General features: G+C 39.8%; 1 protein-coding gene across 1 annotated transcript in view; it reads right to left on the bottom strand.

Moving 5' to 3' along the window:
- Positions 1-19,948, bottom strand: part of LOC123977805 (cadherin-7-like) — a 105,640-nt gene that overhangs the window by 25,832 nt on the left and 59,860 nt on the right. The window contains exons 5-8 of the mRNA XM_046060822.1: positions 6,536-6,703; positions 4,545-4,732; positions 2,638-2,891; positions 1,326-1,462 (exon numbers count right to left, since the gene is read on the bottom strand). Of these exons, the coding sequence (XP_045916778.1) occupies positions 1,326-1,462; positions 2,638-2,891; positions 4,545-4,732; positions 6,536-6,703 (747 nt within the window). The remainder of the gene's footprint in view (positions 1-1,325; positions 1,463-2,637; positions 2,892-4,544; positions 4,733-6,535; positions 6,704-19,948) is intronic.

Consider the following 19,948-nt stretch of genomic DNA (forward strand, 5'->3'; position numbering starts at 1 on the left):
CCATTTACTATAAATACTGTCATAAGGTGTCCGGGACAGTGGATTTTGTTGCCAGTCCGTGAACCCAAAGATGTTCTCGGCTGGAAACAGCCCGAGTGTCACTATGTGTCAGAAGCCAGTACCTCATGCATGAAGGACTGTTGTGACATTTCATATGGCTATTATTATATACTGCCTTCTTTGTTGCTATATCAGGCAGGCGCTCACACTCGGGAATCAACCGAGTACTGCGACTGTGTGCTGTTAGATGTAAATAAAAACACATCTTTGAAGCACAGAATGATAAAAAGTTTATGAAAAAAAAAATGAATACCCTTTTTCACACAGTGTTCAGTCTGAGGATGTGAAAGCAGAGGAACTGCCAGGCTGACAGGCTGGTTGTCTTTTTTAACTTATACTGATGTGACACAGCTGTCTAGAGCGCTTGGCGGATAGCGTGCTGATGACTGTTGTCCATTGTATTTGCATGATTGCAGTGGAATGATAGGAAGGCAGGGGAAAAAAAGGCCATTGTGTCCTTCGAGCCATTGAGAGATGAACCAAAAGGCATGCGGCACTTCTTCACATCACATTAACATAGATCATGCGTGGGTGAGATCGCCCACCCTTAGTCAGCATCTCGCTCCCAAGGCTCATGGGCACATGGAGGTCAAAACGACCGTCCGGTGCGTGAATTAAAATCCCACCCGACAGCCCTACGACAATCCCAACAACTGCACTGTCTAAAGCACAGAAGGTTAAGGGACATTATGAACGGGATACAGGATAGCTATAAGGGTCTAAGGTTTCATATGCTATCTCACCGTGACACCAACATTCGCTAAGTCCCGGTGGCAGATTTACCACTCGACATTTTTATTAATTGTTGAAACAATTGGTCCTTGATTTTAAATAGAGGTAAAGGCAGGCTTCTCATTTCTATCCAGAACCATCGATTTTGGAGGCTGAAATGACTGCAGTAGGTAGCCAGCTAATAAAGCTAACGTTAGCTACAGTAGTTGGATGAAAACACTGTCTTCTGACTTCAAAAGTTTATTTTCACTTTTAACATAAGTTAATCTCATGTGCCACGCTTGGGGTTGCTGGAGTATATATTTCCCCAGATCCCAAAAAGACCATGACAGAGGTGCTAAAGTTAGCCTAAACTCTGATAGTTTCCAGAATGTGTTTCGACACAGTGGTGAAACACTAGTCTGAAACCAGCCTTTTTTTAAACCTGCCTAACTCCACAAATTAGCCGAAAGAAATAATCCTTGGCCTTGGAAGTAATGCTTACAACTGCAGCTTAAGTTACAGCAGACTCTTTAATCCATTTCTCAACTTACGGCTCTCAATGGCGAAGATGGTGAGGTTGTGGACTAAGTTGGCCTCTCGGTCCAGAGGCTTGGCTGTGCTGATGACCCCACTTAAGGCGTCCACATTAAAGAAGCGCTCCAAGTCTGTGTTTCTGTCGATGGAGTACCTGGACAAAAATACACAACCATACACACAACGGACACACCTTTAAAAATTGCTTTTGGGCAGTGGTATTGATTTGACATTTTAGTTTCTTCTACTTGTAAGAAAGGATTATGGTAGTTTTCTTGCATCAAACTGCGCAACAACACACTGAAGAGTTCCACTTAATACAAACAGAACTTTAATCAGTCACCGATGAATTGTGTCCACACTTTATAGAACATATAAGATATTTTCCAGTCAGTGTCTAGATGTACAAATAATTAACACAAGCCTGGAGATTACTTTAAATTCAGAAATGCAGGACAAACGTGGAACTTTGTACCATGAGTGAAACAAAACCCTATTAATTTTTTGATAAAAATGAAAGCTGTCTACTTGTCCCTCAGCACACAACAGTGATCAAACCCTTTCAATACACAGCAACTCGAATTTCTAGAGAAAATTACAACTTCAATTAGCCTACATCCAAAGGGTATTATTGCAATGTAATTTGACTCTTGTGGCTGCATTAGTTCCACAATAATTTTAATTTCAACAGATGTAGTGAAATATATTGCAGATGCTGATAGCAGTCACAGGAGCCAAAAGAGGCAATTTACAGCTACAATGGTGCTGTAATTTGATTTTCTGATTAAGATTACTAACAATCCTAACAGGCCAAGCACGAATACCATACAATATTCATTCAATTAATGCAAAATAGGTGGGAATCTCGAGAGTGACACCGCACAGATTGGCAATGTGAGTGTTTGTTTTGAGTCATAAATGCCACAGCACAAGTGTTGAGCCCTGACCCTCTAGCAGGAATGCCCTTCTCTCGTTCAAGATGGCATTTCAGTTTTGCAAATGCTGCTCTTCTTGGCCCTCCTACCATCTGGCATCGTCTTTGTTACAGCCAGACAGGGACTTTCGGGGGTTTATGGGTTCTGGTTTGGAAGTTAATGCGAAGTAGTTGAATGGATTAATCCATTTATGAACAAATTAGTCGTCTTTACTTGATTTGGGAGGGTTATTGGGGTGCTTTGTTATTCATGGGATTTCTTCTTTAACAAACAGCTCTGGAAAATTAGTTTTAACGCTGAATTATGACTGAAGACAGATATCAACTTGTTCAAATGGCTAGGAGATTGGTAGTTTGTAACTTCATTAAACAGCAGGCAGGCAAATTTATAGTACCTGATGGCATTGTTGGAGTTGTCTGGGTCATGGGCAGAGACTCTCCCAATTGAGGTGCCCACTTTGGCATCCTCCGAAACAACCATCTTGTTAAGTGGCGTGGAGAAGACAGGTGGCTCGTTCACATCTTCCACTGTCACCCTGACTGATGTTGTGTCGCTGAATGGGCCCAAGCTCAAGAAGTTGGAGTCAATATTCCTGTTTGTGGCTTCGATTCTCAGAGAAAAGCTGCTCTTTGTTTCAAAGTCTAGAGGCTAAAGGAAACAGACGGACAGAGAAGAATACACTTCATAATGCACAGTATGTGAGAAAATGTCAGTTCTTTGTTGGAAAGACGTCACTGCTAGCCATAACAACTGAACTCTACATTTTCAGCCAGTCAAGGGAAAAGGAAGCGTTTATATATATATATATGTATATGTAAATCTGTAAATCATTCATAAAATGCTGAGATATTGATCACAATTATGCATGTGGATTCTAAAGACCCATTACAATTTAACACGCAGTCTGACTTAAACAAAGTCATTTGCTGATGGATTATAGTTTCTTTGTGCTGAGAGAGCAATAATATTGATTTTTAAAAAGGCACATAACATGGTGAAAAGCATTCTGAAATTAATGCTCTAGAAATATTTTGTCTGGAACTCCCCATTGCAACGTATAATACACTGCAGGAGAACACTGATTTGGCACTTTCATTGTCACTGACTCTCTCCAATGTTGTAACTGTCTGTGTTTGGTGCAAAGCAAACAAAGGATCAAACTGGCCCATCTGACAATACTTGCTAATGTCCAACAATGGCAACAATCTCCCTCTCCTACAAAAGAGCTGTAGCAATGAACTGTCACATCCATGTGGCCTGAGGGGACCACTTCCAGTCCTGAACCCTGAAATGTAAAGTATGAGCTCTGGTGCATCCAAAAGTGAGGCAAGACCGTGCAAGAAATTCCCTGTATGAATGTTTAAGTGGCTTTGTTGCACACTTAACTTGAAACGTTTTATTTATTTATGTAGGTAGATCTCAGTAACATTATTTATAGCATTTTGGTTTCCATGGTGTTAAAATATCTTCTTTGACTCCATCAATCACTACAGCTATCTGAGTGAACTGGTCTTGTAGTAAACCTTCAATTGACCATGGGATGTTTACTTCGATCAAAGGTGTTGGAGATGGTCAATGCTGATTTGTCATTATTGATTATCAGTTAATCCAAAGGTGCAGAATACATTATTAGAGAGAGAAGGGTAAAGAGGAGAAAGGGCCAGTTATTCTAACATCCTTAGGTAAACAAGCATATTCTTAAAGATCACAGTGGATCCAGAGACATGTTTTTTTCTGTTTATTATAACCAAAGAATGCATCACTTCTTGTGCTGCTCTACAAAATCCCATGAAAAGAACAAAACCAACAATGCTTGAGTCTATCTCTTTATAGTCTGCGACTCCCCCGCCCGTCTGTGCACTCAGTCCAGTGTCCATTCATTCCTACCAAATACTGTAAAATCTGAACAGAAATTACACACATATACAGTTTAATTTAAAAAAAAGGCTAAGTAAGTTCCGTAAACAGCAGGGCACTGTAGTTCATAATTGTAGCTTCCGCAGTTAGAGTTGGCATCCAGTAGGAAAGAGAAATGTAGTATTGCAGTATTTCTTGCAGGTTGAAAAAGGAATGGATTGAGTTAACTGTGTAGTCACATGACTCCAATCAATATTCTAAGCAATATTTAATGCCACACCAGCTGCTCACATACATTGCTTCACCCAACAGCCAGGAAATTATGCAATAAAAAAAAAAAATGTGGGACTTACTTTAAGGAGGGAAGGTTTAACCATTTATGGGCTGAGAGTCACTGGTGAATCTCTGATATGTTAAATCAAGCCATGCTTTCATGTGCAGTACCTTCAGAAGGATGATGACCCCATCTTGTGTGTCCTCATCTGTTGTTATGTTGAACATGCCAGGCCCGTCGCCGTCCATGATCCTATAGTCCATCTCTGCGTTGGAGCCTATGTCGGCATCAGCTGCTTTGATTCTGGCCACCACAGATTTCACCGGCAGCGACTCCAGCACTGTGTACTGATAGTTCTCTGGAAAAGGCAGGACAGGAGCAGATGCTCGTAATGGATGTGCTTATTTCACCACCAACTCACCTTCAAGCGGCTCAGCTTTTGTTATACCCCTTCAGCTTTGATTCAGCTGTGTGGCTCCCCAAAAAATTCATGTTGCGTAACACAGACAGACAGCAGTAGTGACACACATAGAATAAGGCACTTTGCTTCCACTTCATACTGCAGCATATGGTTATACAGATGGATGAATATATTGATCAAAATATAAAACTCTTTAAATGATGTCTAATGTAATGGGTTATCCCTTGGACCAAATAAAGGGAAAAGTCAGAAAAAGAAACCCACTCACGCTTAGATCCCTTTAGTACCTTTCACAGGATGAAATGTCCACTTGAAGATTCTATTACTCCGAAACTCTCTATTGTGTTCCCTGAGCTTTTGTCTGACCCTTCGGATTTAAAGTTCCCCTTTAAGAATAAAGAAGGGAATCATATTCATAATCATAATCTCTCCAATCACCATAGCGGAGCTCATTACCAGACCTTTCTGTGTTCCTCACTGTGTCTCCCTCAGCCACCGTCTAAATGCTAATCTGCCTGACATTGTTTGCCGCCATGTAATCTTTGTAATGGCTTTTTAATTTGCCGTGGAATAGCAGCTCTTTAAAAGACCAAAGAATTGCTTTCCTCCCTCCATTTTTGCCCCTGCACCTCCACCAACTCTTTTCCCTTCTGCCCCCCCCACACACACACACAGCCCGTCCTCTTGTGCAGCTAACCTTGGCTTCTTTCCCCTCGTTTCTTCCAAGGACTAGCATTAGCTCCCGACTCCATCAGCTCTGATGTTTCATAATGGTCTATCGATTCTGACCCATGACCCTGTGAGCACGACAGCAGGAGCAAAACCCCCAAACTCCACCAAAGTCTCTTTCTTCTCAGTCTGACAGCGCTGGGTTAAAACGGCATTGATGACTTGTTGTGCAAACTTGAACCTTTCTCTCCCCCCAGGGGCCAGCAAATTGACTCTGCTGCATGGCAGTCCAGTGGTGAGTGCACCAGCCAGACAGTGGTTGGGCTATCAGTGGTAAACCGATTGCCGGCGCTTCGGATTATCATGAGAAGCACTGCATGCCTTTGAATCCTAAAGCTCGGTCTGAAACCCATTAGCGGCCCGTGAAATAGGCTGACAACAAAAAAACCTAGCCTGATTGATCCTGGTATCCGACGCCAGCGCAGCCCCCAGCTCTGATGAAGAAGCAGGGAGGTGCACACCTTGCAGGAAGGCTGTTTTTTTAATTTAGTCATAAAAGTCCAAATGTTTGCTGAAAATACAAATGCAGGAAAGTTACTAACATAAACTGGGAATGGGGTTAGTGGTCATAACTTTAGGAAATGGATGAGATGAAGTTTAATGATGAAGATTTAATGAGTGTGTTTTGCTTTTAAGATTTCTGAGTAATTTCTGTTCAACTTTATTCTATAACACATTATGAGAAAATATTTCTACAGTGTTACAGATAATACAGGAAATTTAATATTTTCCAATGATATCTTTTCAAGTGTGGATTAACCCAGTAGCCCAGTATTTTTGTACCACTGCATTCATTGCATACAGTACAAAGTATTCCCTCATTTGAGTTCAAGTAGTTCTTCAGCGATTATAGATCTTTGAAGCCGCATTCAGTTGGAACAAAAAACACTGCACGTGAAGCAAGGAGATGTGGTTTTATTCTGATTGCTGAGTAGCTGTTGAAAGCATGGCATGTACTGTACATGACAAGCTTAATCAACCCTGTAGGTACAATAAGCAACGTATTCTTACTGTGTGTGAACCGAGGCGGGTTGTCATTGACATCGGTAAGAGTGACAGTGACGGAGGTGGTGCCGGAGAGGCCACCCATCTGGCCGACCATGTCTTTGGCCTGGATGACCAGCACATACTGGTCCCTCGTCTCCCGGTCCATGTTGGGCAGAGCTGTTCTGATGACACCTGAAGAGAGAGAGAGGTAGGGGGAGAAAAAGATGCTTAAAGATTTCAATTTCAATATCCACTTCATCTGCACCACCTGACATGTTCCAAATGTGTTCATTTGAATTGATTTTAAACAGGATGTTATTTAACACTAAATATATAATATCATAATGCAATAATGTCTTCATATATAACCAGCTGAAAATTAACTTCATTTATCATTTATCTGTTACTTTTAGCTATCTATTTGAACTGGGCTTACCCCTATGTTCCCAGGGTGCCATGTTACCAGCATGTGTGTCTCTCAAAATAAACTAACTATCCAAGAAATTGGTAAGTGCTATCTTCACAATTCAAATTGCAAAAGAACAAAGGGAGATAGCCGTTGGAAATATCAGAAAGCTGTTAGAAGGCCAATATGTTTCAGTCATTTATCCATTACTTTTAGGTAAGGTTTATACCTCTCTGTTCACTTGCTAGTTTTCGCACACTTTCACAGTAACACATACTCTTTAGCTATTACAACTGACTATGGACATATATATTTTAAAATTAAACTGCAATTTCTATATTTAATGTTTTTTTGTTAGAGCTCTATCGTCTGTCCACGTTGAGAATGACTGACTTAGGTGACAGGTAGAAAATAAGTTTCATAAATGTTATGTTCCTGTTATTTCCATCTGTATTGTGCCAGTTCTTCTTCCTTCAAGTTGATTGTGGTAAGAACTTTACTCCACTACAGAGCTTTAAATGCCTCAAGTTCACGGCAAGTGTTTTTTAATACAAAAGCATCAAAAAAGCTTCAACAATACCGAACAAAAACTGACTTAATGACATCAACAAAATTACACTGAAGCACTGCAAGGATCTATTCATTTCAAAATGGAAAACGGTCTAAATATATGAATTCAGATTGTGAAAAACTGTTCACATCAAGCCTTGAAGTGGTAATTACAAGAATACATGACTTGAGGTTATTGGGGGATGTCCATAATGGCTGGTAGCTTGTTTACACAACAGCACTGAATTGTGGCTCTTCTTTGTCCTCAAATGTGCTGTCACTCCAAATAGTTTAGTAGTCATATGATGAGGTTAATGTTAAGACGCTGTCAGAAAAGTGAGCACATGCAAAGGGACATTTCAGCTGCCAGGGGATGCATTATCTGTCTGTCCCCCTGTCATGATTGATCTGTATCAGAAAAGGATCAGGGATGTGACAACACTGGCATCAAATGACTGGCATTTGTCTGTAGTCGTCTGTTTGCACCTGAGCCGCTGTGCAAAACAGCTAGTGTTCAGCCAAGATGTGATGCACTAAATACTAAGCAGCATATCATTAATTACATCTTTCGAATCTCAACTCTTATCTCTTGACAACAAAGATAATAATTCCAGAAAAATTAACGCCACGCATTTGAATGCAAAGAAAAGGGTCCTAATCCTTCAAAAGCAATCACTGTTGGTTTCAAAGTTAATGACTTATTACACAACGTGTTTCATTCATTAAATGGCACTTATTAAAGATTCCTACAGAACATGGAAGATTACTCATTAAGAACCCCACAAACCCACAGCACACCATTGCTGAATAACTGAATCATTTTTAGTTGCTTTATCGCACTCACAGCCTGATAAAGCAGATGAAAGGGGGACTCTTGCTTAGAGTTGGCACCTGAAGAATTTTTCATAATCCTTCAAATTACACAGAAATGTGACATGTAATTGAGGCCCACTCTAATGAGGAAGAAAAAAAACACTACTTATTTTGTCATTACATGTACTGGAGAATTCTCAATCAGCTGTGCTCTTGGCGAGGACTGTGTTGTTTCTAGACAAGGAAATATCAAGAATGTTTGCAGATTTCACTGGCTGATTTGTAGTAGATTATACCTGTGTTTGTTTATTTACTCAAAGCTGCGCTAATCCATGTTTTTTATTACAATGGGTTAAAATGAAAGGTGCTGCTCATAGTGAGAGCGAGGTACAGATGGGTGTAACCTGATGTCCAGTCTTTTAAAGTCTTTCAGTTGGCTTAGACTTACTGTTTTGGTAGTTCTTGATAAACCCACATAACAATACCAAACAGCACCAAATTGCAGACGAAGTTAGCAGCTAGCTGGTGAACATAGTGAAGCATTTAGCTTTGCTACAGAGCCAGATATTCTCCTCAGTTGTAAAATATTGAACTTACATTTGTCAGGTCGCCAGAAGCACAATTTGAAATGAACGCTAATGTTGCTCCATGTTAGTTGGATGTGTGATGGATACTTTTGATTCGTTATGTATGTAATATTAATGTATGGTGTATCTAAAGAAGTTATGACATGCACACACACACTGAGGGGAACCATGTCTCAGTTTGGCCTTATGTGACTCAAGGAACTTTGGTAGGACACTTCATACCACATTTTTAGGACATAACATTCGCACACACCTGCAATACACTTCATGATGACACTTTAAGTTATTTCACAGTCTCCAGCCAAAAGATACACACATACAGAGACACATTTAATATTCAGGGCCAGTTACACTTAAACTAGACACATAATATACCCACCAACATCAAAAAACTCTGGTAGGGAATCTAGCCAAACACTTAAGTTTTACTTGATAAAGTGACCCATGCACTTTGCAAAACAAAATTCTGGGAAAAAGTAAGAGTGAATGAATGCTGGTTTCAGCATTGACTGGAAATATGGTGGAGATGATCCTTGATCCCTGATTGATATTGAATCTGCTACAGTTTTTTCTGCAGAAACTGAACTCAGGTCCTTTTTGCATATTTAATAAAGGGGATCTTTAAAAACACAAACTGTCCTTTAAACTATTGATTTTGAATTATTGACTATTCTAAAAAGAAATATAGAGAGAAAGAAGTTTCCATTTCATATGTGTAAAGAAGCAAATGCTTGCTGACACAGTCATCATAAAAACTTTATAAGGGGATAATCTGAAAATGTTATGTTTACAGCTTGTTACAGACAAAAAAAGTAAAGAAGAAATGCACACATTATCGGTCCCTTTCTTACATACCCTTACACCCGATAAACCCTTGACTGTACTTTTCACTGCCTTAATTATCAGGCTCATGGCATATTGACAACATGTCTTAGCCAGGCATGGCCTGTATAGTTATTATCACGATAGGTTGGTTAATCCGAGATATTTATTTGGTATCTCAGAGGTACGTAGAACCATATACAGTGCAGTATATGAGAAAGGTTTTATGCAATTTAAAACTGTTTGGTATTTTTGCTTGAATGTATAAAGTCTTTCTACTTAATAAACAAATATCTGTCTGATGTGGAGAGGTAGGGTAGTTGAGAATGTCAGTCTATGCATTAATACAGTAAAACCAATAATCAAAAATGTAGTGATAGTATAAATGGGGGGAAAGAATGATTTTCATGGATTTTGTCAACCATATTGTTTTATTTCCATTTGAGAAGAAATTGCTCTAAAGTTCCCATCACACTTTGGATGATGTTAACAGGGAGTATAATCTTGGCATGGAATAGTTGGCTATAGGCTGCAGCTGAGCCCAGTCTAAATTTGTTTACATGTTTAACTAAACTGCACCATGAAACGTAGCAATGCATTAGCTACCTGCAGTCCCTGTTTACACTGTAACCATAACAGTTATTATAGGCACTGAAGAAGAAGTCTAAATTTGATGATTGTGAGTTAGGATGTTCTAAATAAAGAGCCAAATGTTTTACATTAAGTCTTAATGAGTTTATCGGTGTATATCTCCAATAGATTTCTAATTAACTGCTATCTCTAGAATGATTAAGGTCCAATTATTTTCTAGCACTGTGTATATTAGGTTTGTGTGTTCTGTTTAGCCTGAGTTTGAATTACTGTGAAAAAGACAGGTGTTGTAGTCCTCATCACTGCATGCCTAACCTGGCCCTCATTCTTGTTTTTGATTCAAGTACAAGCACACACACCCTCACACACATAGTATTTGTAATTAAGCTCAATTTGAGGAACAAAGGTGGAAGGACAAACAAATCAGGAAAAGTGGGTCTTCAAGAGAAAAATGAAGATGCCTTTTGACCATCAACCGTGGCTGTATTTGAAAATAAACAATTCCATTAAGTGTTTAATTTTCTCTCTCTGCCATCCTTTATTAATGTCATTACAGTCCCTCCAGCTGAAAACTGTTATTGGCGGCCTCTAACTAAATGGCTCAGTTAGCTAAATTATAGTGAGCTGTACCACTTCTTTTCTCCAAAGTCCCTGCCAGTGGGCTTTCAGTGGGATGACGGTGGTCAATAAAGCAATAATCTTTTGCTGTTGCTCTACAAAACATGCCATTTCAGTCCTGCATCAAATAATGAACAGTGGGTTGTTGTCATACGGCACTGGGGGAAAACACGGCTGCTTTTCTCTCCTTCGGTTAAGCCTCAACGACAAAGTCAAAATATGTCATCTGGGGTTTTTTTTTTAAAGTCTAGTCCCTTTATGCTGTGAGATTTTAGACATCTATCTCTGTGCTGTGGGTATTCACCCATCTGCATCCGTTCTCCATCCATCCATTCATCACTTCTCTGTTGCTTCTTCCACAGTGTAACCTCGTAGCCAATTAAAGAGCACCACCACTGCTCTGGTGTCTGCCGCAGTGACACCTGTGAACCCTGTTTACTGAGTTGCATCAGAAAGGTTACTTCAAGCCTCCAGTCCAGCAAGGCTCCCTTAATACTAGCTAGAACAGAACAAAACTTTTCTGTTCTCTACTCCATACCACATCACGACAGGGAAAAAAGCATGCATGTCTAGATTTAAAAAGAGGCATCTTTAAACATTCAGGACAAGTAAAGTTCAGGAGGAAACTGGATTATGATTGGATTATAATCACAGCTACAACGGATGGCTTCTAAAAGGTGAAAAAGATGTAAAGTTTGTGCAGCCAGCAGCGAGTCAAATAAATGATCTCACTAAACCATAGATAGGCTTCAACAATTGATATACTTATTTAATATCAGCTTGGTGTGTTGGAGCCTGAGAGATATTGGCTGTGGTTAATGATGCCATGAATCCTTATTCCAGCACGCTTAAAAAAACAAAAAGAAACAGAGACATGTTTCTCCTCCCGCCTGGCCAGAAGCACACATACTTCTCACAGAGCGACACTGCTAATCCACACGGCGATGTTGCGAGGCTGTTGTTTGTCTGCTGGGTGCCAGCCCCCCTCGCTCTCTATCTCTGTTACCCCGTGCGGCGCTGGTGTCATTCCCGGGGAGAGACGATGATTAAAACCCTTCTGTTGCTATCACGGCACGGCCTCGCATTGCGCCGTGACTCCTTGCCTCCGGTGCAAGCCAGACGCATTGTAGCTGTGCATTTATCTAGCTGTCTCCACACCACTGGCGGCAGACGGGTGGGCCATGCTCCCTACTAAAGCCCAGATACCTGACATTTGTCTTGGGTAGAGGAAATAAAAGTGCAGACTTTGGAGGAACCCCCTGGCTCTGCGTGCAGCTATGAGAGGCACTGATGAAGGTGATGAACACTTAAACATGAAGGATGCAGTATGTGATTTGCTGAGCCCTCAGGCGGTCCACTTACAAGGAATAGATCCCATAACACAAAAACAGGCCATACAAACAGGGAATAAAACCTCCAACCCAGGTAGTTTATTACGGAGTGACATTCAAGCATCATGCTCTAATCATGGGTCACTATACCTACCCAGGGATCCACCAGTGTGAAAGGCCCACATGATGCTACAGTACAAAGGACCCACGTGTTATAGAGATATATCATTATGTCAGACATGTTATAAAACACAGGATCCATTCATTTGTACTCTTAGGCTGAGAGGAAGTGTGTTCATCTGCGCACACATTCAGGTGTGTGTGTTGTTTGTGATTAGAATTGAAAAATTGCATCTCGGTACATTACAGGCGGCAGCCAGATTTATATCTAGCCTTCAGCTGTAATGTTCCCAATTTAGTGCAGTCACCACAATTTCGCACAGAGCTACAACAACGTACACTTTTAAAGGAGCGGAAGGAAAGCACAGAAAGGTTTTTAAAAAAGGCCATTCCAATATATTAATGACAGGCTGATCACAGCAAAGCCGTCTCCTCCTGACCTCAGCGTCAGAATTTCACACGTGATGAGCCGGAGTAGCTATAGATTACACATGGATTGGCCCTGGCCTTTTCCTTTATTAGAGCATTTTAAGTTTAATTAGATTCTCAGGCTGAGAAGAGACAAAGCTCAGTCCATCCAGCCATCTCTCACCTGAGTACCTGTCATATTCAGATGTGAAAGTCGTGTCGCTTTAAGAAGGAAGCCATGTCATATCTTAAATACCCCCTTCAGAATGTAATTAATCCTCTCATTCAGACACCTGGCATTTCTACTAACTAAATTCGTCTGTTGTTATTCCAGCCATTGAGGTTTTTAAGTATGCATGCATGCTTAGTACATGAGGATAATTGTCTCTAAAGCCACATTGCCAAGGTGTATGGAGCTGCAGGCAGCTGTTCAAACCTCCTCGATGCCTGCCATCAATTAGAACGTACTCCTTAACAGCATTACAATTTCAGCTTCACCTTCAAACTAAACTCCAACCTATCAAGCAATATATATTACAAAATGCTGTCTTAACTGAGAATCTTTAGGTGCAGCAACTTATGTATTTTGCCCATATTATGCATTGCTGGAAAGTTATTGGAGCTATTCAGGATTAAGTACTTTTCCCAAGGGCACCTTGTAGATTCAATTTGGGATTAAGAACCAGAGTAAAGAGACTTGTTAGAGGAAAGAGAGCCAGGATGCTACCCACCTTACACCGGGTCGCAGCATCCCCCCGCCCCTGACCATTAGCCCTCTGCCACTTAATCGCTAGTGCAGTATTGCAGTGTGGAGCTTAGAGTGTATTGCAGCCCAGGCACTTTGTCAAAGTCACCCTCTGCTATGGCCCAGGCGTGTGCCGCAAATGGGACTAATTAGTAACTTGCAAAGACAGAAGCACAACGCTCATCCCGCGACACTCAATCCTTGGCTGCTGTCTAAAAACTAGTGTCTCACCCCCGGAGTGTATTCTGTAAGATACATGGTATTGACAATATGTTAAAAACTGACAGTTAACACAAACAATGTGGTCCCATTCACGGCCAATACAGAGGGTAGATACAATATGTAACACCTGTAGAATACAATAGCATTTTAAGTGAGACGTAAATCTTGTAAGAAAAAAAATAACACAATACTTCTTTTAGAGATGAGTTTTTCTGCTACAGCCTTCTTGGTCTGAACTTATGGTGGTTAATGTTAGCTAATGTTATGTGCTAGTTTTATTTACTGTGTTGTGTAACTGACATTACTAAGTCAGCTGGCTAAAAGTAGAACAAACTTTAACAGATTAACCCTGCAAGCAACAAGCTACCTTAAGAGGTAGAGGTAGAAGCTATATTAAGAAATGCTGATTTTACAGTTTATAGTGTTTAACATGGATTTATTCTGGATTTTGGGGGTTACTTACACCAACATTGACACTAATTATACAATAAAAGGGGGGTTTGGCTGACCCACAGATGTGTGTCCCTCCCAGGTTTTATTAAACAACTAAACAGCTTCCACTATGGAAACACAAAACAAACAGTGGAGCAAAAAGTCAGTAAACTAATTCAGTAATGTCAGTTACAAAACAATAACAACATTTTGCTAGTATTAACTAATATTATCCACTGAAAGCTACAGGTCATACAAGATCAAGTAACACCGTAGCAGGAAAACCTCTGATAGCATTGATTTCAGTTGTGGTGCATTTTATTGCTCATGAATTTTACTTTTCATTTGAAAAAGGAAGAATTTTAAAAGAAACTGCTGTACAGACAGAGTTTGTGTTGTTGTAATTGACATGTTTCAGCAAAGACTTTTAAACCTATAAACATATTAACCTTACTAAATGCATTTGTGATACAAAATTTTTAAAAAGTAAAATGGTGTCAAAATGCAAACACATGTCTACGTGTACATGAACATGTCTGTTACTCTAAAGATCTAAGGATGCAATGATAAACGCTTTGACAGCTCAAAACGAAACAGTATTTAAGTAGACTGACATTTGATGACATCTCTGCATCGCGTCTCATCCGCCATGTTGTTTCCCAGTATGTGCAGTGTAGAGAATGGCAGAAATTAACTCTCGTTGGAATCACAATCTACTGTAGGAGAACACAGGCCACTTAGAGTAAGCAACCATAACCCATTAAAGCTTTTGAAATATCAACCTTGGGATTTAAAAATCCACTTAGCTTAATGAAAAACAGGTCATCAACTGAGGCTGTGAAAGAATGAGCTCTGGTCATTGAGCTGAATGGGCCTAAGAAAAACATGACATGAGAGTAATGGGGACTTTATGGGGCAGACATGCTGTTTGAACATCACTTAAGTAAATGTCTGCTCTCACTCTAATTAGTATTGGTGTCGTGAAGCCTCACTCGCGACTCATCGATGGGTTCGAGTGTTCTCCCAAACTTTGTGAAAGATCACTGAACAACCAGAGACAAGATGTAAAAAATCAGTCTCGTCCGTGTTTTGGAAATGTCTGCTGGATTTCCTGATCAGAATTTTTAAAGAATGGATTACCAAATTCCAAATATGTATTTCTAAGTAAGATAAGTCGCTTGTGGATGAATTAGTGTGATATTGAAGTGACACTTGTGATACTTGAATGTGCTGTGATTTTTCAAAACTGTCAAATTAATAAACCACAAAAAGACAATTAAATACAAAAGGTGGCAAGTTTATCAAATGTGCTACAGTGTTTAAAGTTGATGACACAACAGGATCTTGTTTTTTACAGAAAACCAGCAGAGCATATTTTAGTAGCATAAATTTTTATTTCCCCAAGGTAGTCCATCTTGAAAGGAAACTAAATTAAGATGAAGACAAAGGTAGCCAAGTGAACATTTCCTAATATTTCTCTCAATTACAGTTGTGTCTCGTACTTTTTCAGGGAGCAATATAGGAGGAAGAATCTAAAAAGAAATCTATCAAAAAACTAATGGAAACCCATAGAGACTTCTGGCCAGCAACGATGCTGCCATAAAAGCCTGCAGGATTTCCCCCTTGACTTACAGGTTACTTCTAACAATACAGCGGGGTTTTTTGTCTGTTTTTCACAAGTTGTTATTGAGGTTACCCCTGTCAAACAAGCAAACATGTCTTCATGCCTCCCTGCATCAACTCCCACATGGAGTCACGTCCCTGACAGCCATCCATGCTATTCAATTCTGACACCAATATTGCATCTCATAACCATGAGATCCAATCATGTTCTACGTGGATGGAAAGACAGCCAAGTATAATCAGTCGTGGTCAGGCAGAGACTCTGGCAGGGGCCCAAGGGCTGTATCTGGGTGCACATTTAGGTGTGTGTGTGTGTTGCTTGTTTGACAGGTTAATAAACCAGCCGTTGTCCTACAGAAAGAGTACCAATGTGGGATTTATCTGTGAGCTGAAAGTTTTAAGCTTCAAGCTCCACTGAGTAACTTTAAACCCAAAAATCACTTTCTTTGCAGACAACTTTTTTTCAAAATGACATACATTGTATCCATGTACACATTGGTAGTGAGTTGGCTGTCAGTGTCTTGCTCAAGGACTATTCAGCATTTGGACAGGAGGAGCCAGGAATTGAACCACCAACCCTACGATAAATGGCCGACCACCTAAGATAGCCTCCTCATTAGCCTGTGTAGTCTCTGCAAAATGGCAGCAGAAAGAAGGCTCAAGCTAACCCACTGAATGCTACATGCCCAGACACAGTCAGCAGCTAGCTGGTGATCATAGGGAAGCATTTAGCAGCTAAAGATCAAGATATATCCCTAGGGAATTGGTAGAGACCAAATCGGTGCTGCCACCCACCAGCAGATTTAAAGGTTCAGTGTGTTTTAGTGGCATCTAGTGGTGAGAGTTGCGAATTGCACCCCCCTCCCCTATCCAAGCGAGTTGTATAGCTACAGTGCCTGAGACAGGACAAAAGATGTCCTCTGTGAGATAGCAGAGAGTTGCCAGTCAAGAATTGAGTTTTCTTTAGATAGATATATTAAGAAATTATATTTTCTTAATTATTCAGTAAAAACATGTGTTTTTATGACAAAACAACAAATCTTACCAAAATGTTTTTTTGTTTTTTAAATACAACTTACCTTCTCAGGAAGGTAAACATTTCTGTCCATGTAGCAAAGCCATAACAGAGCGCTGTAGAATAACTACATTAAAAAGTTTAGCTGGCTGATCTGAGCTTAGATGGTGGAAGCTATGTTTTATTACCTATTAGTGATCAGCTGATTGTCTCAGGAAGCCAAAATAGAGTGCTGGAGAGAGAAAGTTACTACATGAAATTAATCCAACTACATATTTTACACCACAAGCCAAAGCACAGCGCTGGAGAATAACTACATGAAATTAATGCAACTACATGTTTTTCTACCAGAGCAGTAAAAGTTTAGCTGGCTGATCTGAGCTTCGATGCTGGAAGCTAACATTTTATTGCCAATTACTGATCAGCTGATTGTCTCGCTAAGTAACCGGACAAGCCAAACCACAGCGCTGGAGAACAACAAGACTACATGAAATTAATCCAACAAGATCAGACACTAGGAGGGGAAACATGCCACGGCTCTCTTTGATTATGGCCAGCTTCTAGCTAAAGCTATCAAACAACATATTTCATTTGCATCGCTAAAGTCCGACTAACTTAATTACCTGTCCAGCAGAAAATAGACATCAGCTCGGCTTTGAATATATCTTTCCATCCATACATCAAAGCCTTGACTCTGGAAAAATCCACACCGATTATGTCCGTGATATTTTGCCATCATCTGTCTGCATCTGTCGGACTCCTCTGGCTGGTATGGTATGTGGATCTGTATGGTATACAGATCCACAGGCTCTTGTGCTAAATAACACTGTGCTCGTTCATTTGTCCAAATGTCACTTCTCTTCTTACTTCTAATAAACCAGAGGACTACTCAGAGACTGTTTATTATTATCATTATTTCCTCTTCTTCTTCTATGGACACATTTAATGTAGTGACAGCGTCTACACTGACAGAATTAACATGCAGAAGAAGAACACCGTGATGACGAAATGCGCTCTGTAGCGCTGTTTGTCCATTGTCGGCTATAGAAACATGACGACAAAATACTGCAACGTCCATAGGAGGGGGTGCCCGCGGTTATGTAGATAAAAATGGCTCATTCTAAGGCAGAGGTCACTAATAGGCGGACCGCGGTCCGGATCCGGACCCAGCCGCCGTCCTCTCCGGACCGCCGACCTACAGCACATTTATTATTGAGACTTACTACCTCGTGACGGAGCGTTTCTATTTTAACCCACGCAGCTTTTACTGTACTGGTTTAGAGGACCAGGAAACTCACAGACCAATCGCATGTGCTCCAATCGTCTCATGTGACGCAGCTCAGCCAATCAAATCTGTGCATACCGATGCTTGCGAGTCGAGTCCGCAAGATTCACCAGAGACGTTTTGGAAACACACCCGAATTGAGGAGACGAAAGATAAAAGAGATTTCACATGACTTTTAATCAAGAATGTACAGATATTTACATGTACATTCCTCCCACGGGCAGTTCAAAACCAGAATATCTCATAGATCTCCAATATGCTAGCTGGAGCTCACGTTTCTCACTGAACAACAGAAAGTAGGAAAGTGGTAGCTCTGTAAGAGGAAATGAAAGAGAAGAGGAGGCATTACAGCTGTTCATTTGTGTGTTATAAAATTGGTTAAGACTACACTTCATCACTTCAAGCTACACTTTTTATTACATTTTTTCTAAAAATTAGGCACTTTAATTTAGTTTACTTAAATTTAGAATTTATTATTTGAATAGTTATTATTTATTATCCTTCCAGTTTGATGTGAAAACTGACTGAAATATTATTTGATCTGACAGTCCGTTGCTGACTAAAAATATGTGTTGATACAACTATAGGTTATAGTACTGAATGATAACGCAAGTTCGTCGTTTTGATGTTCCGGACCTTTGCTTCAGGAAATTTTCTCTAACTGGACCTCTTTGAAATCTAATTGAATACCCCTGTTCTAAGGTAATAAAAACATAATGGTTCATTATGCAAAGTCTTTACACACCACTGAAAACATAGTTATAGATATTATATTGCATTTCTGTTAATGAATCCTCAGTATTGAGAATCCTCAATATTAGGCTACACACTGAACCTTTAAATCAATTAGAGGCAGAATATCTAATATTTAGTTAAACTGCTGGTTTTAGTTAATAGTTTTGTACTTCACTTAGCTTGTCCTGTCTGAAGACACCAGCACTAAGAATCTGTTGGGAAAATGGGATGCATTAACAATTTATGTCAATGAATATGCTCCTAGCAATGAATGAGTGAAGATAAACAGGTAATTTACTTAGTCTTGGAAGTTTCATTAAAAAGACTATGTAGTATAAGATTACTTGAGGGATTATTCAAGTATACCGGTATGTAATTTATTTTTTATATAATGTAAACATAAACTAAAAAATAGATTATAAATAAATAAAATAGATCTGGACTGATGTGGTTTGACTTGCTAAATTTGGCTTCAATTATGACATAAGAGGACCAACATCTAAAATGTTAGGTGCTTGATCACCAGCTGAATTAGCAGCAAAAGGGAACTGAGGAAAACACTGAAGCAGTAATTCCTAAGTTCCAAACCAAACTTATTTTAAGGAAGGAGACTGCTACATTTGAACACATTAATTAGCCCACAGACGTTTTAGCTTATATGAAAATCAAAGATTTACAGCCTCCGAGAAGTCCCAGTGGAGCTGTTGGAGCTTAAAGATATCCATGAGGAACTTTTTCATTTAGAGTGTATAAAACATATACGTGTTTGCGCCAAAACATGGAAACACTGAAATGTTCCCTAATGAAAGCTTCAGCAGGAGGCTTCATTAGTCGAAGGTCTCTGGAAACTGAAAAACAACATAGAAATTCTGTAATACTGTGCAGACCTCACAGCTAAGTGTGCTGAAATGTTGATGCTCACAACATATTTTCCTCCTCAGACACCACATCCATAATGCCAACACAGTATGAAGTCATTTCCTTTCTTGTAATATACTTTCATTTTTCTTGAATGCTCCATTTTCTTCCAGTGGTTAGGCTTATTGAATGTTTACAGGTCACTGTGGAGTTTTTGTTGTTGAGCATCCCTCTTATTTCTGTGTCTGCCTGAGTGTGAAAAATAAACGACATAAAT

The sequence above is a fragment of the Micropterus dolomieu genome, linkage group LG01 (genome assembly GCF_021292245.1).
Source record: "Micropterus dolomieu isolate WLL.071019.BEF.003 ecotype Adirondacks linkage group LG01, ASM2129224v1, whole genome shotgun sequence".
NCBI classification, from domain to species: domain Eukaryota; kingdom Metazoa; phylum Chordata; class Actinopteri; order Centrarchiformes; family Centrarchidae; genus Micropterus; species Micropterus dolomieu.